Source organism: Phyllobates terribilis, unplaced genomic scaffold, assembly GCF_046119375.1.
Source record: "Phyllobates terribilis strain yellow unplaced genomic scaffold, ASM4611937v1 Scaffold_7__3_contigs__length_470593459, whole genome shotgun sequence".
NCBI lineage: Eukaryota > Metazoa > Chordata > Amphibia > Anura > Dendrobatidae > Phyllobates > Phyllobates terribilis.
This window is the reverse complement of record NW_027362767.1, coordinates 434,486,239-434,514,207: the sequence shown is the minus strand read 5'-3', so window position 1 is coordinate 434,514,207 and position 27,969 is coordinate 434,486,239. Positions and strand designations below refer to the sequence as shown.

The following is a 27,969-nucleotide window of genomic DNA, read 5'->3' as shown; positions in this document are numbered from 1 at the left end:
TGCTCCAGGAGGCGGAGCCTGTGTGATGGAACGGCGGGGGGACCACAGGAGAAGATGCTGCAGGAAGCAGTTACCATGGCGACCATAGAGCGAGCGAGAGGGATGTGAGAAAAGGGAGAGAAAGGAAGACATAAAACAGAAGACAACGAAAGGGAGAGGAAAATACAGCGAGACACGAGACAGACGACAACGACATGTCAGAATCCGGTGCCGGGGGCAGCTCTGTCTACGACACCAGCTCCCTCCTGCAGTACTGTAATGGTGAGTGCCTCGACAGTACCCCTCACCCACATCACACCCCAACTGCCACCCCAAGACCCAGGGAAGCCCTAAAATCCATGATAGCCCTGGGATGGTGGAGGACAGAAAATAGGTCGTCATGTCACCAGATGACGACGCCTCGTGCCGCCACATACAATTCTGCCATCTCTCTGACTGTAACGAGGGCAAGGAGGTGGTGGCGAAGATGGCAGCGCCTGGTACCATCAGCGTTGGGGGAGGGGGCAGCCTACAGATGGAGGGTAGCAGGGCCCTTCGAGGACGGGTGAGGGGGGTGCAGAGGACGCATGTATTATTCATAACTGCTAATGAAATACATTGTGTCTGGTGACAAGACGATCATTAACCCCGTGTGTCAGGAGGGTCTGTAACGTGTAATCCCCCTCCCCAGATGATGGCCTCTCAGGTCCCAGCGCAATGGACACAGATGACCGGATATCGAATCTGGAGCAGAGGCTTCAGCTACAGGAGGACGAGATGCAGGTGCTGAGAGCGGCCTTGAGTGACGCCTTGAGGAGGCTGCGGGTGTGCGAGGAGCGGGGAGACCCCCTGCGGGGACGACAAGGTGAGGGTCTGATCCCCGGCAGCACAATGCCAGCATCCATTGTACTCCGCACAGCGGGGGCCACACTCAGTTCCTGCTTTGGGGCTCAGTCACATTTGGCTGCTACAGTTTTCTGCAGATGTTACAGGGGGCCGTAATAATTCGCTGCACCGTCTCCTGCGCCTCGCTATGATTCTGCTCACCTCAGCAAGGAAACGCCACAAATAAAATCTGCAGCTGTGGTGTTACATGTGGGGGGTGCTGCTAAAGACGACCCCCCAAATAATGAGGGCAGACCAATGAATTAAAGCTGCTGCTCTCTGGCAGGAAGTGATAGGATCGGTGATGTCATCACAAGGGGGCGGGGCTGACAAACTCTCAGTGATATCATCACCAGGGGGCGGAGCTGACAACCTCTCAGTGATATCATCACCAGGGGGCGGAGCTGACAACCTCTCAGTGATATCATCACCAGGGAGCGGAGCTGACAACCTCTCAGTGATATCATCACCAGGGGGCGGAGCTGACAACCTCTCAGTGATGTCATCACCAGGGAGCGGAGCTGACAACCTCTCAGTGATATCATCACCAGGGGGCAGAACTGACAACCTCTCAGTGATATCATCACCAGGGAGCGGAGCTGACAACCTCTCAGTGATATCATCACCAGGGAACGGAGCTGACAACCTCTCAGTGATGTCATCACCAGGGGGCAGGGCTGACAACCTCTCAGTGATATCATCACCATGGAACGGAGCTGACAACCTCTCAGTGATGTCATCACCAGGGGGCAGGGCTGACAACCTCTCAGTGATATCATCACCAGGGGGCGGAGCTGACAACCTCTCAGTGATATCATCACCAGGGGGCAGAACTGACAACCTCTCAGTGATATCATCACCAGGGAGCGCAGCTGACAACCTCTCAGTGATATCATCACCAGGGAGCGCAGCTGACAACCTCTCAGTGATATCATCACCAGGGAGCGGAGCTGACAACATCTCAGTGATATCATCACCAGGGACTGGAGCTGACAACCTCTCAGTGATGTCATCACCAGGGGGCAGGGCTGACAACCTCTCAGTGATATCATCACCAGGGAGCGCAGCTGACAACCTCTCAGTGATATCATCACCAGGGAGCGCAGCTGACAACCTCTCAGTGATATCATCACCAGGGAGCGGAGCTGACAACATCTCAGTGATATCATCACCAGGGACTGGAGCTGACAACCTCTCAGTGATGTCATCACCAGGGGGCAGGGCTGACAACCTCTCAGTGATATCATCACCAGGGAGCGGAGCTGACAACCTCTCAGTGATATCATCACCAGGGGGCAGGGCTGACAACCTCTCAGTGATATCATCACCAGGGGGCAGGGCTGACAACCTCTCAGTGATATCATCACCAGGGGGCGGAGCTGACAACCTCTCAGTGATATCATCACCAGGGGGCGGAGCTGACAACCTCTCAGTGATATCATCACCAGGGACTGGAGCTGACAACCTCTCAGTGATATCATCACCAGGGACTGGAGCTGACAACCTCTCAGTGATATCATCACCAGGGGGCGGAGCTGACAACCTCTCAGTGATATCACCAGGGGGCAGGGCTGACAACCTCTCACACATATGGTATACAGGCTGATTGTCAGCAGTGACAGATGAGGAGCTGGTGCTGTAGTATAAGGTGTGGGGTGGTCTTGTGTCTGATCACAGGTCATTATATCAGTGATGTCACCACCAGGGGGCGGGGCTGACAACCTCTCAGTGATATGATCACCAGGGGGCGAGGCTGAAATCTCTCAGTGATGTCATCACCAGGGGGCGGGGCTGACAACCTCTCACACATGGTATACAAGCTGGTTGTAAGCAGTGAGGGTCCACCTGGTGCTGGAGTATAAGGGGTGTGGTCTTGTGTCTGATCACATCACATTATATCAGTGATGTCATCACCAGGGGGCGGTGCTGACAACCTCTCACACATGTATACAGGCAGGTTGTCAGCAGTGATAGATGAGGAGATGGTGCTGTAGTATAAGGTGTGGGGTCTCTAGTCTGATCACAGGTCATTATATGATTGATGCCTTTGTTCCTTGATGCATTTTCAGGGCCCCATATTGTGAAGCCTCCTCCCCGCTCTTCTCAGAATGGTTTGGCCCCACGCAGGAGGAGTGGCATGTCTACTTCGCCTTCATCTCCTAAAAAAGGAGGGACCCCAATCTTCTCTAAAAGGTACAGCTCCATTTCCTGACTTTGTAGTGAGCGCAGAAACATAACATAAAGGGAATCTGGCATCAGGATTTCACCCATAAACTATTTATATGCACATGTAGCTCTTTCACAGACAAGTCCAGCGATACATTTATACGGCCGGTCTGATCCTCCGTTACTGAGAAATCAGCATTTGAATTGATATGTAAATGAGGCAGAAGGGCTACAGTAGATCTGAAGCCTCTGTCACTTCAGCTCTATTCCCTCCCAGTGCCGCCTCCTCCTGCTTGACTGACAGCCTCTGTTCTGTGTGACATCAGGCAAAGGAACCGCCAGTCAAGCAGGAGGAGGCGACTCTGGGTGGGGGATAAAGCCGGAGTGACAGAGGTTTCGGGTCTACCATAGCTCTTCAGCCTCTTTTGCATATCAATTCAAACGCTGATTTCTCAGTAACAAAGGATCGGACTGGCTATGTAAAGGTATCGCTGGACTTGTCTTTAAGAAAGCTACATGTTCATATAAATAGTTTGAGGGTGAAATCCTGATGACAGATGCCCTTTAACCCCTTTCAGATGTGGTGCGTATTAGTGCACATCACGTCGGTACCGCCTGTTCAGCGCGGGCTCCGGCGCTGAGCCCGCACTGAACGGGGCACATGTCAGCTGATTCTTACAGCTGACATGTGCCTGCAACAGCAGTGGGTGGAATCGCGATCCACCGCGGTTGTTAACCAGTTAAATGCCGCTGTCATTCTCTGACAGCGGCATTTAACTCGCGCTTCTGGGAAGGGCGTCACTGACTCCGCCCATCGGTGACCCCGTCACGTGATCACGGGTCACCGATGGGTTGGCATGACAACCTGGGGTCTGCAGCAGACTCCTGTGGTTGTCATGTCTAGATTACTATGAGCATTTCTGCTACATACAGGTGATTTGCTCATCGCCTGTATGTAGCAGAGGCGATCAGGCAACTGCTGCTTCTAGTCTCCCATGGAGACTACTGAAGCAAGCAGAAAGTGTAAAAAACATGTTTTTAAAAATATAAAAAAATATAAATGTTGAAATCACCCCCCTTTCGCCCCATTCAAAATAAAACAATAAAAAAAAAAAACACATACTCATATTTGGTATCGCCGGGTTCAGAATCGCCCGATCTATCAATATAAAAAAATAATTAATCCGATCAGTAAACGGCGTAATGAGAAAAAAATTCTAAACGCCAGAATTAAGTTTTCTTGGTCGCTGCAACATTGCAATAAAATGCAATAAAGGGCGATCAAAACATCGGCTCTACCCCATAATGGTATCAATAAAAACGTCAGCCTGACGCGCAAAAAATAAGCCCTCACCCGGTCCCATATCACGAAAAATGGACTCGCTATAGGTCTCGGAAAGTGTAGACTTTTTTTTTTTTTTTTTTTTTTTTTAAGCAAACTTTGGATTTTTTTTTTTTTCACCACTTAAATAAAAAAAGAACCTATACATGTTTGGTATCTACCAACTCGTAATGACCTGGAGAATAAGAATGGCAGGTCAGTTTTAGTATTCAGTAAATGTAGTAAAAAACAACAACCCAAAAATAACTGGGGTATTGCATTTTTTTTTTGCTATTTCACCGCATTTGGAATTTTTTTCCCGTTTTCCAGTACACGATATGGTAAAATCAGTGAAGTCATTCAAAAGTACAACTCATCCCTCAAAAAATAAGCCCTCACACGGCCATATTGACCAAAAAATAAAAAAGTCACGGCTCTGGGAACAAGGGGAGCAAAAAACGAAAATGCAAAAAGCTCCGGTCATTAAGGGGTTAAACCTCCTGAACCCCAATGTAAAATCTGTTCCAGACTCCACTTCCTATTGAGTACTCACTGATTGATTGGCTGCAGCGCTATCGATGTGACGTCAGCGCTGCAGACAGTAACAGACTCTGGGAGCAGCGGCAGAGACTTAGCATTGGACCTGGAGAGGGTGAGTAAACTAACTGGGGTATTCTGAATCCAGAAATGCCCTTTAATTCCCCTGCCCTGGCTGTGACGCTGTCTCTGCACTCCCTGTAGCTACACCTGATTTTGGTCTTGTTCACACAGAACTCACATGTCCTGGCAGTATCACACAGTGACACCTCGCCCCATCATCTCTGGTGTCTTCATTTCCCCACAGTCCCCCTGATGTAGTGCCAGATTTCAGGAGCTGTCCCTCTGCCTGTCCTGAATGTCTTACAGCTGAAAGAATGGAGTAGGATCCATGACACATTACTAGTGCTACCAGCAGAGGGCAGCATTACTGTAGTGCAGAGTGCCAGGACTAGGGGGTCGCCATTACTGCTCTGTTATGGGGTCTCTGAGTAGTGTGGTCCCCGACTATACAGTGCCTGCCTGTCCGGGCTTATCTGGCTGTATGTGCGCACTGTGTGACAGTATTTGGCCAGTGGGTTACGCACTATTCACATCTCATTGTACTTTTTTGGTGATTTTCCAGCAGATTTGGTGTTTCTGTCGGATGTACGGGGTTATGTGACGTCATTTATGTCTCTTCTCCAGTGTTCGTCGCCCTCTCTCCCCGGAACGTCTCTCCTTTGTGAAGAGGGATATGTCAGATGCACGGAGCCGGCTGCTGGTGTCCACTGGAGGGAGGAGGGACGGGTGAGCGCTGCCTTCAGTATTGGGGAGACAGTCGTGACCCGCGGCCTCCGCTGTGACGTATCTCTGCGAGATGGCCACCACGTAGAGATACTGAGGGTGATCAGCGGGGACTGCGCCTGACAGTCACCAGGAAGTGCTGACACCACCGCCGCCATCATACTGCAATCACACCGCCGCCGCCATCATACTGCAATCACACCGCCACCATCATACTGCAATCACACCGCCGCCGCCATCATACTGCAATCACACAGCCGCCGCCATCATACTGCAATCACACAGCCGCCGCCATCATACTGCAATCACACCGCCGCCGCCATCATACTGCAATCACACAGCCGCCGCCATCATACTGCAATCACACCGCCGCCGCCATCATACTGCAATCACACAGCCGCCGCCATCATACTGCAATCACACCGCCGCCATCATACTGCAATCACACCGCCACCATCATACTGCAATCACACCACCGCCGCCATCATACTGCAATCACACCGCCGCCATCATACTGCAATCACACCGCCGCCGCCGCCGCCGCCATCATACTGCAATCACACCGCCACCGCCATCATACTGCAATCACACCGCCACCGCCATCATACCGCAATCACACCGCCGCTGCCATCATACCACAATCACACCGCCACCGGCATCATACCGCAGTCACACCGCCATCGCCATCATACCGCAGTCACACCGCCACCGCCATCATACTGCAATCACACCGCCACCATCATACTGCAATCACACCGCCGCCGCCATCATACTGCAATCACACCGCCACCGCCATCATACTGCAGTCACACCGCCATCATACTGCAATCACACCACCGCCATCATACTGCAATCACACCGCCACCGCCATCATACTGCAATCACACCGCCACCATCATACTGCAATCACACCGCCGCCACCATCATACTGCAATCACACTGCCACCATCATACTGCAATCACACCGCCGCCGCCATCATACTGCAATCACACCGCCACCGCCATCATACTGCAGTCACACCACCGCCGCCATCATACTGCAATCACACCGCCGCCGCCATCATACTGCAATCACACCGCCATCATACTGCAATCACACCACCGCCATCATACTGCAATCACACCGCCACCGCCATCATACTGCAATCACACCGCTGCCATCATACTGCAATCACACCGCTGCCATCATACTGCAATCACACCGCCACCGCCATCATACTGCAATCACACCGCCGCCGCCATCATACTGCAATCACACCGCCGCCATCATACTGCAATCACACCGCCACCGCCGCCATCATACTGCAATCACACCGCCACCGCCATCATACCGCAATCACACCGCCACTGCCATCATACCACAATCACACCGCCACCGGCATCATACCGCAATCACACCGCCGCCATCATACTGCAATCACACCGCCGCCATCATACTGCAATCACACCACCGCCGCCGCCATCATACTGCAATCACGCCGCCGCCGCCATCATACTGCAATCACACCGCCACCGCCATCATACCGCAATCACACCGCCGCTGCCATCATACCACAATCACACCGCCACCGGCATCATACCGCAGTCACACCGCCATCGCCATCATACCGCAGTCACACCGCCACCGCCATCATACTGCAATCACACCGCCACCGCCATCATACTGCAGTCACACCGCCATCATACTGCAATCACACCACCGCCATCATACTGCAATCACACCGCCACCATCATACCGCAATCACACCGCCACCGCCATCATACCGCAATCACACCGCCACTGCCATCATACCACAATCACACCGCCACCGGCATCATACCGCAATCACACCGCCGCCATCATACTGCAATCACACCGCCGCCATCATACTGCAATCACACCGCCGCCGCCATCATACTGCAATCACACCGCCGCCGCCATCATACTGCAATCACGCCGCCGCCGCCATCATACTGCAATCACGCCGCCGCCGCCATCATACTGCAATCACACCGCCACCGCCATCATACCGCAATCACACCGCCGCTGCCATCATACCACAATCACACCGCCACCGGCATCATACCGCAATCACACCGCCGCTGCCATCATACCACAATCACACCGCCACCGGCATCATACCGCAGTCACACCGCCACCGGCATCATACCGCAGTCACACCGCCATCGCCATCATACCGCAGTCACACCGCCACCGCCATCATACTGCAATCATACTGCCACCGCCATCATACTGCAGTCACACCGCCATCATACTGCAATCACACCACCGCCATCATACTGCAATCACACCGCCGCCATCATACTGCAATCACACCGCCACCGCCATCATACCGCAATCACACCGCCACTGCCATCATACCACAATCACACCGCCACCGGCATCATACCGCAATCACACCGCCGCCATCATACTGCAATCACACCGCCGCCATCATACTGCAATCACACCGCCGCCGCCATCATACTGCAATCACACCGCCGCCGCCATCATACTGCAATCACGCCGCCACCGCCATCATACTGCAATCACGCCGCCACCGCCATCATACTGCAATCACACCGCCACCGCCATCATACCGCAATCACACCGCCGCTGCCATCATACCACAATCACACCGCCACAGGCATCATACCGCAGTCACACCGCCATCGCCATCATACCGCAGTCACACCGCCACCGCCATCATACTGCAATCACACCGCCACCACCATCATACTGCAGTCACACCGCCATCATACTGCAATCACACCGCCATCATACTGCAATCACACCACCGCCGCCATCATACTGCAATCACACCGCCGCCGCCATCATACTGCAATCACACCGCCGCCGCCGCCATCATACTGCAATCACACCGCCACCGCCATCATACTGCAATCACACCGCCACCGCCATCATACCGCAATCACACCGCCGCTGCCATCATACCACAATCACACCGCCACCGGCATCATACCGCAGTCACACCGCCATCGCCATCATACCGCAGTCACACCGCCACCGCCATCATACTGCAATCACACCGCCACCATCATACTGCAATCACACCGCCGCCGCCGCCATCATACTGCAATCACACCGCCACCGCCATCATACTGCAGTCACACCGCCATCATACTGCAATCACACCACCGCCATCATACTGCAATCACACCGCCACTGCCATCATACTGCAATCACACCGCCACCGCCATCATACTGCAATCACACCGCCACCATCATACTGCAATCACACCGCCGCCACCATCATACTGCAATCACACCGCCACCATCATACTGCAATCACACCGCCGCCGCCATCATACTGCAATCACACCGCCACCGCCATCATACTGCAGTCACACCACCGCCGCCATCATACTGCAATCACACCGCCGCCGCCATCATACTGCAATCACACCGCCATCATACTGCAATCACACCACCGCCATCATACTGCAATCACACCGCCGCCACCATCATACTGCAATCACACCGCCGCCGCCATCATACTGCAATCACACCGCCGCCGCCGCCGCCATCATACTGCAATCACACCACCACCGCCGCCATCATACTGCAATCACACCGCCACCGCCATCATACCGCAATCACACCGCCGCCGCCATCATACTGCAATCACGCCGCCGCCATCATACTGCAATCACGCCGCCACCGCCATCATACTGCAATCACACCGCCACCGCCATCATACCGCAATCACACCGCCACCGCCATCATACCACAATCACACCGCCACCGGCATCATACCGCAGTCACACCGCCATCGCCATCATACCGCAGTCACACCGCCACCGCCATCATACTGCAATCACACCGCCACTGCCATCATACTGCAGTCACACCGCCATCATACTGCAATCACACCACCGCCATCATACTGCAATCACACCACCACCATCATACTGCAATCACACCGCCGCCGCCATCATACTGCAATCACACCACCGCCGCCATCATACTGCAATCACACCGCCGCCGCCATCATACTGCAATCACACCGCCATCATACTGCAATCACACCGCCATCATACTGCAATCACACCGCCATCATACTGCAATCACACAACCATCATACTGCAATCGCACTGCCACCGCAATCATACTGCAATCACACCACCGCCATCATACCGCAATCACACCACTGCCGGCATCATACTGCAATCACACTGCCACCGCCATCATACCGCCATCATACTGCAATCACACCGCCACCGCCATCATACCGCAATCACACCGCCATCATACTGCAATCACACCGCCACCGCCATCATACTGCAATCACACCGCCATCATACTGCAATCACACCGCCACCGCCATCATACTGCAATCACACCACCGCCGGCATCATACTGCAATCACCCCGCCACCGCCATCATACCGCAATCACACCGCCATCATACTGCAATCACACTGCCACCGCAATCATACTGCAATCACACTGCCACCGCAATCATACTGCAATCACACCGCCACCGCAATCATACTGAAATCACACCGCCACTGCAATCATACTGCAATCACACCGCCACCGCAATCATACTGCAATCACACCGCCGCCGCCATAATACTGCAATCACACCGCCGCTGCCATCATACTGCAATCACACCGCCACCATACTGCAATCACACCGCCACCGCCATCATATTGCAATCACACCGCCACCGCAATCATACTGCAATCACACCGCTACCGCAATCATACTGCAATCACACCGCCACTGCCATCATACTGCAGTCACACCGCGACCACCATCATACCTCAATCACACCATCATACTGCAATCACACCATAATACTGCAGTCACACCGCTAGCGCCATCATACTGCAATCACACCGCCACCGCCATCATACTTCAATCACACCGCCACCGCCATCATACTGCAATCACACCACCGCCGCCATCATACTGCAATCACACCGCCACCGCAATCATACTGCAATCACACCGCCACCGCAATCATACTGCAATCACACCGCCACCGCCATCATACTGCAGTCACACCGCGACCACCATCATACCTCAATCACACCATCATACTGCAATCACACCGCCATCATACTGCAGTCACACCGCCACCACCATCATACTGCAGTCACACCGCCACTGCCATCATACTGCAATCACACCGCCACCACCATCATACTGAAGTCGCACCGCCATCATACTGCAGTCACACCGCCACCGCCATCATACTGCAGTCACACCACCACCGTCATAATACTGCAATCACACCACTGCCGCCATCATACTGCAGTCACACCACCACCGTCATAATACTGCAATCACACCACCGCCGCCATCATACTGCAATCACACCGACATCATACTGCAATCACACCGCCACTGCAATCATACTTCAATCACACCGCCACCGCAATCATACTTCAATCACACCGCCACCGCCATCATACTGCAGTCACACCGCCACCGCCATCATACTTCAATCACACCACCATCATACTGCAATCACACCATCATACTGCAGTCACACCGCTAGCGCCATCATACTGCAATCACACCACCACCGCCATCATACTTCAATCACACCGCCATCATACTGCAATCACACCGCCACCGCCATCATACTGCAATCACACCACCGCCGCCATCATACTGCAATCACACCGCCATCATACTGCAGTCACATTGCCACCATCATACTGTAGTCACACTGCTGCCACCATCATATTGTAGTCACACCACCGCCATCATACTGTAGTCACACCACTACCATCATGTTGTAGTCACACCATCATACGGTAGCCACACCATAACTGTAGTCACAGCACCATTATCTGCAATCACACCACCACCATCATACTGTAGTCAAACCACCATCATACTGTAGTCACACTGCTGCCACCATCATACTGTAGTCACACCACTAGAGTCAGCATTAAATTTGCTAGTGAAAATGTTTAGTAGATTGGAGGTTGTGGTGAGGAATAAGTGTAAGCGCAGTGTGTAGGTAAGGCGGAGGAGCTGTGTACACAGACACGGTGTAGCTTGTCTATACAGGAGGCAGGAGCTGTGTACACAATGATATCCACATTGTCCTGTCAGTAAACATGGCTATCAGTTCCCATGCAGAGAACAGCAGGGCTGTCAATATTACGCAGTAGCAGCCACTGCAGGGGACGTCCTCCACCTCACCCACTCCCCAATTTACTAATGTGACTTCCACTAAAGTCTCACTGTGTTTGGAATTCTGAAGATTTGCTGACATTATTACCATTGTGTCAGTAAAGGCTGTGCAGCCTCCTAGACGGCGCTTGTGAATGATCTGCACCACGTTGGAGGATACTGCACTGATCACTCCGCCTGGTCAGAGAGATGCACTGTGAACTACAACTCCCATCATCAGTCCTGCACCATAGAGTGCGCAATGACTTATTATAGATTTATGATACGACAGATATGTTGCTTATAGGGCACATTCCCATTGGACGAAAGTGTTATACAGCAGGAAAGCTTTGTATGAGAGTTTACGAACGCTCATGCAACTGTCAGGAAAAATATCTGCAGCGCTTGTCCACCTAAGCTGCAATGCAAAGGGTGAAGCGTGCAGCTCACGTCCACCACCGTCACAGTATAAATGCACATGTGAATGTACACTGCCATGGAGTGTAAATGCAGCAGATTTTTAGCTGCAGTTTTGCTTGTGGAAAATGTATCTTATATCGCTGCATTAAGAGCGAGATTTAACGCAATCTCTTCTCCCACATTGCATCAAAAACACAAATTGCCTTACGGTGCGGACTGGAAATGTGCCGCGTGTCAGTTTATCCTGCAGATGTCAGCAGGTCCCTCACCCTCTGCAATGTGAGCGGTGAAATGTGAGGACAATTCGCATCTTTTCCTTCTCTAAAAACACTTGGAACTTTCTTAGGAAATCTGCTTTGCTAAAGGAGTTTTTTTTCAGCTTTTCTTTCCTGAAGAAGTTTTGATAATCACCCGATTCATCAGGTGTGCGCTGCAGCAAGATGCACCAAATTCCTTCCTACACTAAGAGGCGTCCGCTTCTTTCTACATTTGTTGCATCTTTTCGGCAGCTGTGCGCCAATCAGAGACAGGAGGACATTAAGATGAATCTTCTGGCATCGCTTGTCTACGCCACCTCCTTGTGAACTTGTTGCCACTTTTCAAAAAGTTGATAGAGACTGATGCAAAAATGCAAAATCACACAATCTTTTTTTTTTCTGAGTTGGGCAAAAAAATTGCAACATTTCAAACTGTTTTAAGCCCAAATTCTACGCCGCAAAAACTGACTGATGAAACGGAGATTTTGTTGCAGAAAGTTCTCTTAAGTTTCCCGTTTATCTGAAACATCCTCGTTCAGATGAACAGAACCGATTTCTGCACAGAAATCAGCAGCGTGGGAATTCATCCCAAGTCTTGCCGCCAAGTAGCCCTGTGTCCTAATTAGTGAGCAGGGTTTAGGAGGGTGTGGGCTGGGAGGATGGAGGAGACTTGGGCCTCTGAGATAACCCGGCCTCCCTCGGGTGTGTCTAACGCTCTTGTAGATCAGGAAGTTTTCTGGATTGGTGACACAGACAAAAATGAAGAAGACATCGAGGTATGGCGTGTGTCAGCGGCTGAGGGGGGACACATATTATCCTGCTGCATTGTAACACTGTCACTTTCTGTCTCTACAGCAAAAGCAAACAAGTCGTCTTCTACCCGGGTGAGTGCCGCGGGCGCTGCTGTGTGTCTGTGCCGCTCTTGTAGCGTGTGTTTGGTGTCGTCCTCGTCTCCAGCGACACGGTCCGTGCTGTAATATTTACCGCAGGTGAATTAGTAGCTGCAGATGGTGATAATGATCTCAGCCTTGTCTGGAGATAATAAGCCGATAATTAACGCCATCTGGGAGGATGTGCGCAGGGGGCGGAGGAGTCGGCCTGGGACGCTGCAATACACCCGAGATTAACAGATATAATTACATGAGAAGTTTCTGACTGCACTGAAAAATGCAGCAAAAACTATTGTTATTTTTGCAGGTGATACCCATTCATTTTATATTCTCACAGTAAATTGACATTTTTGACCATCCGGGTAAAATGTGACGTATGTAGCCATGCATGAGCACATGTAGTGTCACCTATACACATACAGTATCCACCCCGCTCACACCTGCGCTGCCGTCCTCCCTGGTTCACACCGCGCAGCGTGTGTTGTTGCAGTAATCTCCATCTTTTGCAAAACTACAATTCCCATCATGCTCTGCTGGCAGGAAGCCACAGGTGGGGGCTGTAATATATGCAGTGCGATCCGCCCTCCACACATCGGGCTTCGCTGATAGTTACCAGGAACAATTCACACTTTGCATTGATGGGTATAAAGCAAAATCAACAGAAAGGTGGAAAAATACGTCAAATCCGCAATAGATGGTGCAAGACGGCGGCAAACCGTAAAAAGCGGATAACGTTGATTGCATCCAGATGTTACGTCAGTGTGAACCGGGTCTGTAAAGATCTCAAAGTGTGAACTTGGCCGATACTGGGTGTTATGAAGCGGAGACCCATGTGAGCAGGGCAGTTCGTGCCCTAGTACATTGGGGTCTAAGGGGTAACTTTTCTCCTTGTGGAGAGTGATATACCACCTCTGGAGTGCCAATGTAAGGAGGCTTATTCGCCGTGCCATGCTCCTCTGGGAAATTTAATATGCAAATTGCCTCTTCAGAGAGGTAGAGGACTTGAACTCTATAGCGCCACCTGTTGGAAGCAACAATCCTACAAGTCACTATCGACCCTTTTAACGAGTCGTGTAATATGACTTGGGATAAAAGCCAAATCAGAACCTCAATTTGTAGACAGTGCTTTGGGGTATTGCCTGTTGTCAGTGCAAAGTATGAGAACTGATTTTAGCTAGGTGAGAGGCTCTGGACTGAGTCTCTCACATAGCCAAATCAGTTCTCATGCTTTGCACTGACAAGGGGCACTCCCCCGAAACACTGTCTACTAATTGAGATTCTGATTTGGCTTTTATTCTAAGTCATATAGCACGACTCGTTAAAGGGTCGATAGCGACTTGTAGGATTGCTGCTTCCAATAGGTGGCGCTATAGAGTTCAAGCCCTCCTCCTCTCTGAAGAGGCACTTTGCTGGTACATTAGGACTTTCCATTTCAGTGGTGCCTAGCACCTGGTACCAGCACCTCACGGGCGACACGGAATAGATTGTCGCCTCTACTGACTGATTGTTATAAGCCTCTTTGCTGTTTGATTTGTGTGTTGTCTTCTCACGGGGTGGAAATAATGAATAATAGACCTCACTGCTGAACTATCACCCTCATCGTTATTGTAACAGCCTCCGGCCATATTCGGCTATGTATGGCCGGCTGCTAGTCCACTGCTATAGCCCGGTCAGAGAGGCCGGGTCCTCAGGGGGCTGCTGGTGACCTCTGCGGAGATTAGAGGGACCTCCAGTAATCTTTACCTGTTTTGTGCTCTTTCTGTTTAAAAAAATAAAAAAAAAGTGCCACAAAATAGAGAAGAAAAAATAACCTGCAAAGGCCTCGAAAATGCAAACTTGATCCCGGCCACGAACCTCAAGAAAAAAAATGTTCTTATGATACATCCTATCTGCCCATTGGTCCACACCACCCTGATTGTTACCCCGCCGATCACTCGTGGTCATTTGCAGCCTCTTCATGTTCTCTCTTGCGTTGTGCTTTTTTTTTTTTTTTTTTTTTTTGATGTGACCTTATTTTACCTTCTGAAAATAGAAAGTTAGTGTTGTCTCCTGAGCCTCTGCTTTCACGTCGTTCTCTGCAGAACACTCACAATTTTCTGAAAATTTTCTCCCCTTACAGAAGAGGGCGTTGTGAAGCTCTACCTGCGGGGGCGCTCTGTTCCACTCTACGTGCCAGATTCACTGGTCGCGTCTTACAGTCTAGAAGCAAAAGGAGAACTTCCCCCGAAGGAGCTGCAGCTGGAATGGGTGTATCCTTCTGTGTAATGTCCAGGAGTCGCCCCTCTCACCCCCTCCCCAGAAGTCTAACATCAAACGCTGACTATGACTTTCCCAGACTGGCTGGGGTGGCTCCATACAGGCTATCAAGCTTCCAAAGCAAGGTGCCAGGGGTCTCATGGGGGTCTGGTGGGTGGAGTCCGAGGGGGGGGGGTCTCTCTCATGGGGGTCTGGTGGGTGGAGTCCGAGGGGGGGGGTCTCTCTCATGGGGGTCTGGTGGGTGGAGTCCGAGGGGGGGGGGGGTCTCTCTCATGGGGGTCTGGTGGGTGGAGTCCGAGGGGGGGGTCTCTCTCATGGGGGTCTGGTGGGTGGAGTCCGAGGGGGGGGGGTCTCTCTCATGGGGGTCTGGTGGGTGGAGTCCGAGGGGGGGGTCTCTCTCATGGGGGTCTGGTGGGTGGAGTCCGAGGGGGGGGTCTCTCTCATGGGGGTCTGGTGGGTGGAGTCCGAGGGTGGGGGGTCTCTCTCATGGGGGTCTGGTGGGTGGAGTCCGAGGGTGGGGAGTCTCTCTCATGGGGGTCTGGTGGGTGGAGTCCGAGGGGGGGGGGTCTCTCTCATGGGGGTCTGGTGGGTGGAGTCCGAGGGTGGGGGGTCTCTCTCATGGGGGTCTGGTGGGTGGAGTCCGAGGGTGGGGGGTCTCTCTCATGGGGGTCTGGTGGGTGGAGTCCGAGGGGGGGGGTCTCTCTCATGGGGGTCTGGTGGGTGGAGTCCGAGGGGGGGGGTCTCTCTCATGGGGGTCTGGTGGGTGGAGTCCGAGGAGGGGGTCTCTCTCATGGGGGTCTGGTGGGTGGAGTCCGAGGGGGGGTCTCTCTCATGGGGGTCTGGTGGGTGGAGTCCGAGGGGGGGTCTCTCTCATGGGGGTCTGGTGGGTGGAGTCCGAGGGGGGGTCTCTCTCATGGGGGTCTGGTGGGTGGAGTCCGAGGGGGGGGTCTCTCTCATGGGGGTCTGGTGGGTGGAGTCCGAGGGGGGGTCTCTCTCATGGGGGTCTGGTGGGTGGAGTCCGTGGGGGGGTCTCTCTCATGGGGGTCTGGTGGGTGGAGTCCGAGGGGGGGGGTCTCTCTCATGGGGGTCTGGTGGGTGGAGTCCGAGGGGGGGGGTCTCTCTCATGGGGGTCTGGTGGGTGGAGTCCGAGGGGGGGGGTCTCTCTCATGGGGGTCTGGTGGGTGGAGTCCGAGGGGGGGGGTCTCTCTCATGGGGGTCTGGTGGGTGGAGTCCGAGGGGGGGGGGTGTCTCTCTCATGGGGGTCTGGTGGCTGGAGTCCGAGGAAGGGGTCTCTCTCATGGGGGTCTGGTGGGTGGAGTCCAAGGGGGGGGGGTCTCTCTCATGGGGGTCTGGTGGGTGGAGTCTGGGGGGGGTCTCTCATGGGGGTCTGGTGGGTGGAGTCCGGGGGGGGGTCTCTCTCATGGGGGTCTGGTGGGTGGAGTCTGGGGGGGTCTCTCATGGGGGTCTGGTGGGTGGAGTCTAGAGTGTCATGGGGATTCTGGTTTGGAGGTGGATTTTCCCTTTATCATATACGGTAATAATCTCTTGTCTAATGTCATAGTCCTTGATCTCCGGGATTCACAGATATGGGTACAGGGGTCGGGATTGTCGCAGCAATCTCTACATCCTTCCGTCCGGAGAGTTATTGTATTTTACAGCTGCTGTCTGCGTCCTGTACGACCCTGCAGCCGGCACACAGAGACACTACCGGGGTCATACTGATGACATCAAAAGGTCAGTGGAAGCGATCATTATACCCGCTGATTTGTGGGGTGACTCTACCCCTTTTTTACTGTCTTGCTTTTTCTCCATTTTACAGTATTGCTGTCCATCCAGATTCGGTAACAATTGCAAGCGGGCAAGTGGCGGGTAACTCTCAGGATGGTAAGGTGAGTATGGGATGATGATGGGCGCTGGGTATTATGCTTTCTGGTTTCTTATGACTGAGGAGACCTCTTTTATTGCACGGTCATTACTGTGGACACATCTGTACGGTGCAAAGTATCATGTTATTCTATATGATATCCCATTATTCTCCATATAACTATCCGTTCCTGCCCCCAGGCTTTGCCCCCCCATGTCCGGATCTGGCACTCTGTCAGCCTGTGTACTCTTCACGTGATCGGGGTGGGGCATTTTGACAGAGCGGTCACCTGTCTGAGTTTCTCCAAAACGGTGAGTAAAGTTGTGGTGTCTTGAATGGTACACCGCCTACAGCCGTCATATGACGTGACCTCCGCTCCTTCCTTGCGCCTCGCAGGATGGCGGGAGTCATCTGTGCGCGTGTGATGAATCTGGAGACCACGTCTTGTCAGTGTGGCAGTGGCAGCGTGAACTGAAGGTGACGGAAGTCAAGGTACGAGATCCTCTTCAGATTGCTGAACGTTATATGTGAAAATCATAAATACTTGTTAATCGATGCCGTTTATATGTGCCCAGTGTTCTACAGAGCCCGTGCTCGCCGCCATTTTTCATCCAACAGAACCCAACCTGATTATAACTTGTGGGAAGTCCCAGCTGTATTACTGGAGCCTGGAGCCGGCCCCCGCGGGGGCGGCCGCGGGGACAATGGCCACTCTGAGCAAGAGACAGGGGGTCTTTGAGGTAAGTAGGGACAGAAGAACTGACACCATCTCTGTAATAAGATCAACGCACACCATAAAAAGGCAGAAATTGGGGGCTCATCCGGGATCCCGGTACTTGTAGAAACAAGGCAATGTGAACCAAATTAGTAATGACTTGGACACATCGGTCTCCTTTCATCATTTTTTTTTGGGGGGGGGGGCGGATTTTAAGTATATGTATTTTTGTGCCAAACCCGGTGGATTTGGACTTTGTCAGGATTTATGGTTAAGACACCGAAACAATCAATGACACAGAGGCTGCAATGAACTTATCCGGTCACGTTTCTCCTCCACAGAAACACGAGAAGCCGCGCTTTGTCCTGTGTCTGGCATTTGCTGAGAACGGAGATGTGGTCACCGGAGATTCTAACGGCAATCTGTTTATATGGGGTAAAGGTACGAATACTCATGATGCGTTCCCCTGCAGACATCATGGTGACGCGGCGTGATTCATAGGCCTCGGTGGGCTTCCCTTTCAGGCAGTCACAGGATCTCCCAGGCGGTGTGCGGCGCTCACGATGGTGGGGTCTTCGCTTTATGTGTGTGCAGAGATGGGACGTTATTATCCGGAGGAGGCAAGGACGGCAGAGTCATACTGTGGGACCGAGAATATAAGAAAGTGCGGGAGATTCGGGTATGAAAGCGCAGAGTCCAGACGTAGCGTCCCGTGATGAGACTGTGGGGATGAACCTGTACTCCATGTACGCTTTATCTTTCAGATTCCAGAATGTTACGGCCCAGTGCGAACCATCGCCGAGGGGCGAGGAGGAGACACCCTGTACGTGGGCACCACAAAGAACTGTGTGATGAGCGGCAGCCTGGAGAACGCGCTCAGCTGCCTGATCCAGGTGCTGAATGGCAGGAATATGATGTAGGATGCGCAGCACTGATCTGCCATTGTACAGCTGTGATGTGGGGTCCGGAGGGGGAATCCTCGCTCAGGACAATGTTGTGGCCACCGCAGAGCTGCAGTGATATCACAGTGTAACAGTAGCAACAGTTTCCTTAAAGGGGTTGTCCACTAATTGGATTATCCCTTCTCAATCCCTATGTTTCCCTCTTGTAAAGTAATAACACTTATACTCCGGGTTTCCGGACCGTTCCAGCGGTGTCGGCACTCGCTCTCCCTGTCATGTCTTGCGATCCCTGGGGGCAATCCGCGCCGGCTTCACTCTGCCCACCTTCAGACGTATCACATCCGCGGTCCCTAGAACAGTACCTGCCATTGCCTGTGCCCCTTATGACACGGTGCTCAGTGCGAATGCTCAGGGGTGACGTGCCGAATAACCCGATGGGATACCCCCAGGCACTAACGCCAGCCGTGTCCTGCTAGCAACGTAACACATTTTATATTTTACCATGCTATGTCTTGTACAATGTGTTCAACCCGGGGTACGTTACAGACGCAGGTATATACGGACCCGACTGCTCGCAATATAATATGTCCCAAAACACACTTGTAATCTTTGTCCTTTTGGTTCAGGGTCACACAGATGAACTGTGGGGTCTCTCGTGTCATCCATCTCTTGAACTGTTTCTCACCTGTGGACACGATAAACTGGTTCATCTCTGGAACAGCAAAAGCCATGAACCTGTGTGGACCACCACCCTGGAGGTGAGAGCGGAGAAGGAGAAGATGTTCTGCAGCATCTCCCATTACATGATGTACAAGGTTTATATGGAGAGAGCATGGTGTCCTACCTGCGGGTGATGTGTGGTGGCACGGCCTGATCCTGGTGATATCTGGATGTGCACCATCATCTCCTCCATATAACTGCACATCTTGTGGCTCCTTACTTTGTACTGATCCTGGAAGACAATAGATGAATAATATATATAATTTATACAGTGATGCAACATGGCGTGTTATGAGGCTTCGTATATCGGTGCCTCTATGTGGTCATCCATAGCCGTGGCCACTGGAGATCGTAGGCAGCTATTATACGGGAGGTGACCAGTGACTGATCTCAGGACGAGCTGCACTAATATTACCGACTAATAGCCGGTATTCTGTCATTTACTGATGCGTTTTACACAGGGTCCCTCACAATGATGTGATAAATGTAGACCTGGGAGTCATTCTTGGGCAGCCGCAGAGGCCCCTGCTCAGCCCGTGTGGCCCGGGATGCCATATACAGATGTGAATGTTTATGCTCCATGTGCCTTGCTGGATGTGTAACCTGCTGTGTATACCATGGTCATAAGCCTATCTGTTGTCTTTCCCCAGGATCCTGCTCGTGTGGCCGGATTCCATCCATCTGGAAACGTCGTAGCTGTGGGGACCACAACTGGGAGGTGAGTGACTGACTGGATAAACCTATATCCTATTAGCAAGTCCTCTGCTCTGCGTGCATGGATATAAATGGCGCTCGTCCGCTTCTGCGTACGTGGAGTGGCGCTCGTCCGCTCATGGCCAGTTTTAGACAAATTCTGCACTCGCATTATGATATTACTAGTACGTTCACTATCCCATAGACTGTCTAATAAGATATGTGACTGATACCTGGCGATCAGACGTACCACCAGGTGTGCCTAGATCTGAGTCCAAAAAAATAGAAGTGCTGGGCACCAAACACTAACATGCGTGGGAAAACAAGATCTGCCAGGGCCAGGAGGAAAAGCAGCAGTGGTGCTCGGTACATCCATACAAAGTATAATAATAGTGAAAGAAGTTACGGCACTCACCAAGCGGCATAAAAATCTTCCGTTACTTCAAAAATAAGCGCATATCACGGGTTACACAGTTACATGGTGTGGGGCTGGGTATACACTCCTACACCATGTAACTCCGTCCCGTGATTTGCACTTATTATGTAACTGACGGAAGATTTTTATGCAGCTTGGGCAGGCACTGCTGTGTAACACCAGGCCCATGTCGTCAGGAGTGTCTATCGGGCTGTGTGTGTCCTGACACTGACCAGCAGCTGTAAGGACATAGTATAACGCTGTCACTATGGTCACCGGCTACCAGACAGTAGAACAGAGAGAGCAGAGGTGGCAGTGCTGTTCTCTTGATCTTTGCCAATGGAACTAAGCTACTAATAGCTGGATGTCCTTTGCTGATCTCTCTCTGCCTCTTGTCCTGCTGAGCGCAGCACTGTCCAGCGCAGGCAGAAGTCAGCACAGCACTGCTTACCTCTACAGCCTCGGGATCTGCTGAGCAGTGCTGTCCTGACTTCTGCCTGCGCTGGAGCTACAGATAACACTGGACAGTGCCGCGCTCAGCAGGACAAGAGGCGGAAAGATCAGCACATCTTTGCCCCTTCTCTCCTGCATGCTTTTGCCCGGGTGCCGTCTTGCCTTTTCACTTAACTTCATCTGTCTAGTCGCCCACTTGCTGCAGTGAAAGTGCGGGCAGCACAGCACAAGCGAGGTCCCAATGTGACGCTCACAGCCCTACCCTGAGAGATGGGGGTACTCGGAGCCGGGTCAGATGTTTGGTGGGTTGTAGCCGTGGCCTGGACCCGTTCCGTGCCCAGGGCCGTCACATTAAAAAGGGTGTAATGGGCTTTCAGAGTTGGTGTTAATCGAGTGGTTGTATTGACTACGCCACCTGTGGTTTCTGGTGATCCTCCACCAGCGCTGCGTTTAGTCCTCTGAGGCGGCATGTTGTGGCAGCAGGAGATGATACTACTCCCCACAGGCGGAGCAGGGACTCAGGGCAGAGGAGACAGGAGGATGGGAGTTGTAGTGAAAGATGTGGTGCGGTGTCATGCGGTGCCGCTTTGCAATGAGAAACCGGAGGCCATAGGGGTAGTCTTCCAAGCTTTACTCATGGTAGTATGCACAGCTGCAAGGCTTCTCCCTTCTCCTCATGGCGCGCTGCGGCCACCAGGACCGGGGGCTCCGACAACCTACGGGTAGTTCAGGTGCTTTGGTCAGGACCCCGCACCAGAGTGTTCCTAGACTTTCCCACTAGGTCCTCTCCTGTCCGTGTGTGGTGCGTGTACTAAGGCCGGGTCTCCCTCTGGACTATGCACAGAACAAGGGTACGGGTGGCGACTCCGCTCCGTCCGTTACCCGGTGGGATCCACTGAGCCTCCGGGCTTCTCCGACTGAGACATAGAGTAACAAAGTCAGATATCGGGGGCCGGTACCCCTTTTGCAGCAGGAATCCCTCTGACTAGGCCAGAATAGCGAGGACAGGTGGCATATACCGCTCCGTCTGCATGCCCCTGGGATCCTTTTGCCTGCGGAGCTTTACTCCTCCGCTCCCCTCCAGGCCTTCTTAGGCAGGGACCTTGACCGGGTAGAGACAGCTGTTAACTCTTGCCCGCTCCTCGACTCAAGGCCAGAGCACGAGGACAGTGTCCCCATCAACTGCAGGTTCACACAGAAAGCCACGTTCAGCGATGAAGATCACAATCAAAAACCATAAGCCCAAGATGGCTGTTTATTAAATATGAATTTTGTTGTGTAACCTCTAAGTGTGTCCTCCACCCTTACCCATTACTAGGTTCCCCACTATCTTTTGGTTCCCCCATCTCCACTTATCCTGGCTGGGGCAGCACCCTGGTGCCTATAAGCCCCCCTCAGGTGGGAGAGGTGTGGTGTTGGATGCAGAGGTGAGGTCCTGACAGTTGCACCATCCTTACCTCGAAGGAGAGATACCACACCTCATTAAAGAGATGCAGTACCGCTGTGGCGACCGAACCCTCAGGGGCGCCACACCAACAGGGGGCCCGTCTGTGGATAATGGGTCCTGGGCAAGTGCCCAGTCTGCCACCCCCTAATTCCTGCCCTGCCCTGCCTCTGCTCGGTACACGTGATTGTCAACTCAAAGTTATGGTGCAGTTATCAGCCTTCCACACAGTTATTCAGCACTCATACATTATGGATGAAGTAACTGATACTTGTCATATACAGTGACATATATTCGCAACATGAAGGATAAGACGAAATATACCAAAGAGGTCACATATTATGCTAAAGATGGTCCATCCTTCGTGTAGGCCTGCAATATTTGTGTACTCCCAATACACCTTCTCAAGAGGTAAGGCTGAGTCCAGGAGGCCTAGCTTCTTCATCACCCCATCTGCAGTCACTGACTTTGCAAAAATATCCGTTTTCACTTTCAAGCTCTTCTTTTGATGATCATCACGTCTTTTTCTTCTGTAGCCTAAACAAGTCCTACCACTTTCTGTGTCAGGACATTTCTCTCTTCTTCTTCTTCTTCTTCATGCATCTTGTTCTCTTGCTCTTCATCTACCAGACTTTGTCTCCACCGTGTTATCTATCTGTTCCTTCAGGAGTCTTCTCTGCCTTTCCATGCCTTCTGATTCTTCCTCCTTCCACGACTGATCTTTGGATAGTTTGACTGCTTTATTTTTGCACAGCAGTCTTTTCTTTGTCATCTGCTTTTGCTGACAGTCACCTCCAAGAGCTGAGATATGTCTTCCCAATATGTGGGTTGATATACATTTCACTGTATGTTTTGTATGAGAGACGTACAGGTGGTTTACCTTTGTTTTCTCTTGTTGCGTGTCTTCGTTCTGTATCTGCTCACTTGTAGTGTTTGGATTCTTGCTGACTTTGGCCATTTTTTTTCAGATGTTGTCTGACCACTGTCAATTTTTTTCCTTTTGTTCTTATTTCCAGTGATGTCTTCACATTACCTTTCAGATTCTTTTTTTTTTTCAAGATCGATTCTCACACTTCACTAATGCTTTCTGGATGTCTGTGACGTAGACATCTATTACATATGTAGATACAGTCAATGTGTTCATGTCACTTGTTCTTTTATTGTATGGAGATGATGGCTATTGCCAAAGCAGATAAGCATTTATAGCGCCTGCCTTCCATATAGTCCTTTATCGGCCATATACTTTATAACAGTTCTTCTAGAGCGGAAACTTACATGTCTTTTACTTGTATGGTTAGATTCTAATTATTTTAACTGGCGGACTCCATGTCCTGTACCTTTTTTGCCTTTATTCTGCTGCTATCAGCAATATAGATCATCTGATTATTATTTAAGTCAAGTTCTCTGAAAAAAACATCTTGCATGTCATGTTTCAAGTTGCCCCAAATTCCATGCACCATCCTTATAATATCCGACTAACGTTCAATCACGAATCGGAGATTGTAGCTCTGACCTTTTTTCTAGCCCCTTTTGGCAATTGTTTTTCTATACTGTATAGTCTTCTGTTAGTGTTCCTGTTTGTGGCATCTTAAACCTGCTCTAGTTTCCATTTTGTGTGACTTTACATCCATCACTAAGGGTATGTGCGCAGGTTTAGTATTTGGAGCAGATTTTTCTGCAGGAAAAACTCTGCGTTAAATATGCATGGTTTGTTTTTCCCATTTAATTTAATGAGTCAAAAATGCTACAAAAAACAACGCTGAAAGAACTGACGCTGTAAATTTAAAAAAAAAAAGAAAAAAGCTTTGAAGGTTAAAATCTGCAAGGGGAAATTAGCAACATGTGCGTAAGATTTCAGAAATCTCATTAACTTTGGTGGAGAAAAACGCTTGAAAAAAAAACGGCAAAAAATGCAACGTATGGACAAACACTCCTTCTATGGAGAACTGCACAGTTCCTTTGTTGTCTGCTATTCACCTTTTAGCTTCGTTTTTGGAAATTTTAGCGTCAGCTTTGTCCCCAACGCACTGGATTTGTCAAGTAAACTATGGCTCTCTTTTATATCCTCACCCACTGATCTCAGTTGCATGATCACTTCCATCATTGCATTTATGTACTCCTGAATATCCATTTCTTTGTAGAGTCTTTATTTTGTACAGTTTTATTAGCAGAAATAACTTGCTGCTTAGACGAAATCTTACAAAAGTTGCATGAAAGTCATCCCACATGCCTTCAGCAGCGTTTGTGGATCAGTTGCTCATCCTACTCCAATAAGATTATAATAGCTCTTGTCTAGTTTTCTTCTCCTATTCCTGCAGTCTCTCTGTAGTAGTCATCTATAGACCCTTCCATAGCTGATAATTGTCATTACTCAGTTTGGCCACGAAATTTAAGCTCCTGAGCTGCGGCCAACTTTGCTCTGTCCTTTTAGATGTAGATACTGAGTTTCTCACTCGTATGCATTGAGATAGAAACCTCTGGTCACCAAACTGTGCTGCGCTCTTCTTCAGCACCATCTGGACCGTCTCTCCACAGCATAAAACTGCAGTTGGTGTATACGGAAAGATCGTTAGCGTGACGGTCCTGCCCTCTGCGTGTATGGGTTGGACTTGCACAGCTCAGTCTGGTCTTTCCTTCCTTTCAGGTTCCTGGTATTGGACACTCAATCACACGTCATAGTGACAACCTTTTCAGATGCGGGTGAACAGATCAGTGGCATCAGCTACAGTCCTGGTAAGGTTCCCATCCAGTGTCCTGCATGTCTGCTTCTTTGTCTCTGTATCTCGGTACTTTACTGACTCCCATATCTTGCAGATGGCCAGTATTTGGCAGTTGGGTCACATGATAACTTTATCTACCTATATGAAGTGGCTGAAGAAGGACGAGAGTACAGACGGGTGGGAAAGTGTTCGGTGAGTGCACCTGCAGTCACGTGTACCAAGCCCGAATTTGGTTTATAAATGACCGCTGTCTTGTTCTCCCCGCAGGGTCACTCCAGCTACATCACACACCTGGACTGGGCTTCCGATAGTTCCAGCTTCATGACGAACAGCGGTGACTACGAAATCCTCTATTGTGAGTAAAAGTATCCCATTCGGCTCGCGCGTTAAGATCTTGTTTAGTGCAGACAGGTCGGAGTCTTGAGTTCTGCTGAACTCAATCAGGGATGCGAGATTGGATGTGATGAGTAGGATTGGTGATGAGACTTCTATATGGGGGGGTAACATCTGTGGATGAAGTCAGGAGTGATTGTCAGGGATACCAGGTGACAAGCAGCTCCTTTTATATCCGGGCTACCTGTGATGCTGACTAGTTATATTGAGACGTGATTTCTTCCACCCAGGGGACCCAGAATCTGGGAAGCAGATTGTCAGCGCAGAGAGTGTACGCAACGTGGAGTGGGAGAACGCATCCTGCACGCTGGGCTTCCATGTGCTGGGTGAGTACCTAAAACATGGTGGTTGTTACGTCTGCCGCGGTGTGCTGCTCCACAACATGGGACTAATCTCCAGATCCAGCAAATATAAGGTGCAGACTGTCTGCACATTATTCCACAGCTCTCATCGAGTAAGATAATTATAAAAGTCGCCTTGTTATATGCAGATGAACGAGAATAGTTATTTAAAAGAAAAAGACATCAGTTCATAACAAATAAGAAAAAAGTAATTTATTGTTGGTGTGTAGATGTTGCGCTAGTTACGAAATTCAAGTTAAAAAAATAAATAAATGTGTGAACGTGCACTAAAAACTGCTGCCGGGTCTAACAATAATGCAACCATATTACTATTATTTTTAATTCTAACCACATTCGTCTTGAAATCCCGATCCTTTCGGCTGTGTGTTTTGGACTGACCGTCTGATATAGACTTTTTTTTTTTCTCGTTCTTTGTATTTTCTAGGCATCTGGCCAGACGGAGCAGATGGAACCGACATTAATGCAGTGATAAAGTCACATGACAGAAAACTGGTGGCCACCGGGGATGATTTCGGAGGAGTCCGCCTGTATAATTATCCCTGCGTGGTGCCCCGGGTAAGAGCTGTAAATGTGATGTGCCTACATCATGTAGGGGGGGAATTCATAGGGGGTTGGTGCAGGAATGATACAGCCCGTCACATCTTCCCTGTTCGGTAATGGTTATACTGAATGAGAAGCCATTTACTAAATTCGTTCCATGCCCCCATAGATACCTGGAGATGCTTCTAGAACATCGGCCGTTCTGCAGATTATCACACCTGTGTCTAGGATGAATGAGGGGGCTGATCTTGGGGGGCTGCTCATTAATGTCCTGTGATTCTCTTTTCAGGCCCCGAGTTATAAGTACAGCGGTCACAGCAGCCATGTTACCCGCGTCAGCTTTCTGCACAACGGCACTGCTCTGATCTCAGTTGGTGGCAAGGATTGCACGGTGTTGCAGTGGTCGATCCTGTGACCACCCATTACCCGAAGCCCACGGTTTTCTTACGCAGCCTCTATGTCGTCTTCCCGTACAGAACCTATAGGTCTTACCAGCAGAGTCTTGTTTTCAGACCCTAACACTTTTTACCTGCCCTGGTCCCTCCAACAGTGCCCCCCACAGTGCGTCACCCGGCTCTGCTCCGTACCTGCTTCTGCCACGTCTCGGCACCGATTCTCCAGCTGTGGTAATGGCCTTGCCATTTTCCTTAGAGAGCTGGATAGCATGTTACTAGAGAAGTCTCTTTGCACCAGGAATTGCGCACTCTTATTTGCACAGCTGCACAGAGCATTTAAGCCCCTAAAATCTCCTGCTGACAGCAGAAGGTCTGCTACTTACCCGTCATGTAGAGACGTTTGTTCTCAGAGGCTGGCACTTACAATTCACTGCAATAAATTCTGTAAAACAAATGTCGCTTCTCTGATCCTTCCATAACCTGAGTTGATCCACTGAGGAGGCCACTGCAGCGGAAGCTACCACACTGCTCAGATTAGGGTCACATAAAGGGTAGCAGCCACATACAAGAACACACTACAAATTAGGAAGGAATAGAACAGCGCCCCTCTGTGGTCAGAACATGCCTAGCACTGGTCCGTCGGATATAAATGCTTTCAGGTCAGATTATAGAGATGGAGACCCTAAATACATGAGATTAAGTGTGAGAACAGGACTGGGC

The 27,969-nt window shown here is 51.0% G+C and overlaps 1 protein-coding gene across 3 annotated transcripts; it reads left to right on the top strand.

Annotated features, from left to right (window-relative positions):
* On the top strand, window positions 1-27,703 carry EML2 (EMAP like 2). Of its 3 annotated transcripts, XM_073642098.1 has the most exons (22): window positions 1-261; window positions 671-844; window positions 2,934-3,057; window positions 5,576-5,677; window positions 13,343-13,371; window positions 15,497-15,626; window positions 17,218-17,367; window positions 17,453-17,522; window positions 17,698-17,808; window positions 17,894-17,989; window positions 18,073-18,237; window positions 18,554-18,653; window positions 18,737-18,891; window positions 18,977-19,105; window positions 19,741-19,872; window positions 20,485-20,552; window positions 25,484-25,572; window positions 25,654-25,751; window positions 25,827-25,914; window positions 26,183-26,278; window positions 26,739-26,869; window positions 27,144-27,703. In XM_073642098.1, the coding sequence occupies exons 1-22, from the start codon at window positions 195-197 to the stop codon at window positions 27,267-27,269; spliced, it is 2,430 nt and encodes an 809-aa protein (XP_073498199.1). In that variant the 5' UTR covers window positions 1-194; the 3' UTR covers window positions 27,270-27,703. The 3 variants fall into 3 exon arrangements, with proteins under 3 accessions (XP_073498199.1, XP_073498200.1, XP_073498201.1); XM_073642099.1 differs by lacking the exons at window positions 1-261; window positions 671-844; window positions 2,934-3,057; window positions 5,576-5,677 and adding an exon at window positions 13,150-13,263; XM_073642100.1 differs by lacking the exons at window positions 1-261; window positions 671-844; window positions 2,934-3,057; window positions 5,576-5,677; window positions 13,343-13,371 and having other exon boundaries at window positions 15,625-15,758; window positions 17,195-17,367.
* The last annotated feature ends 266 nt before the right edge of the window (window positions 27,704-27,969 follow it).

Excerpts from the sequence above, each read along its gene's own strand:
- EML2 (XM_073642098.1), top strand. The coding sequence starts at position 195 with ATGTCAGAATCCGGTGCCGGGGGCAGCTCTGTCTACGACACCAGCTCC. Across the intron at positions 19,106-19,740 it reads CGCTCAGCTGCCTGATCCAG|GGTCACACAGATGAACTGTG; the intron begins GTGCTGAATGGC and ends CTTTTGGTTCAG. Across the intron at positions 26,279-26,738 it reads GCTGGGCTTCCATGTGCTGG|GCATCTGGCCAGACGGAGCA; the intron begins GTGAGTACCTAA and ends TGTATTTTCTAG.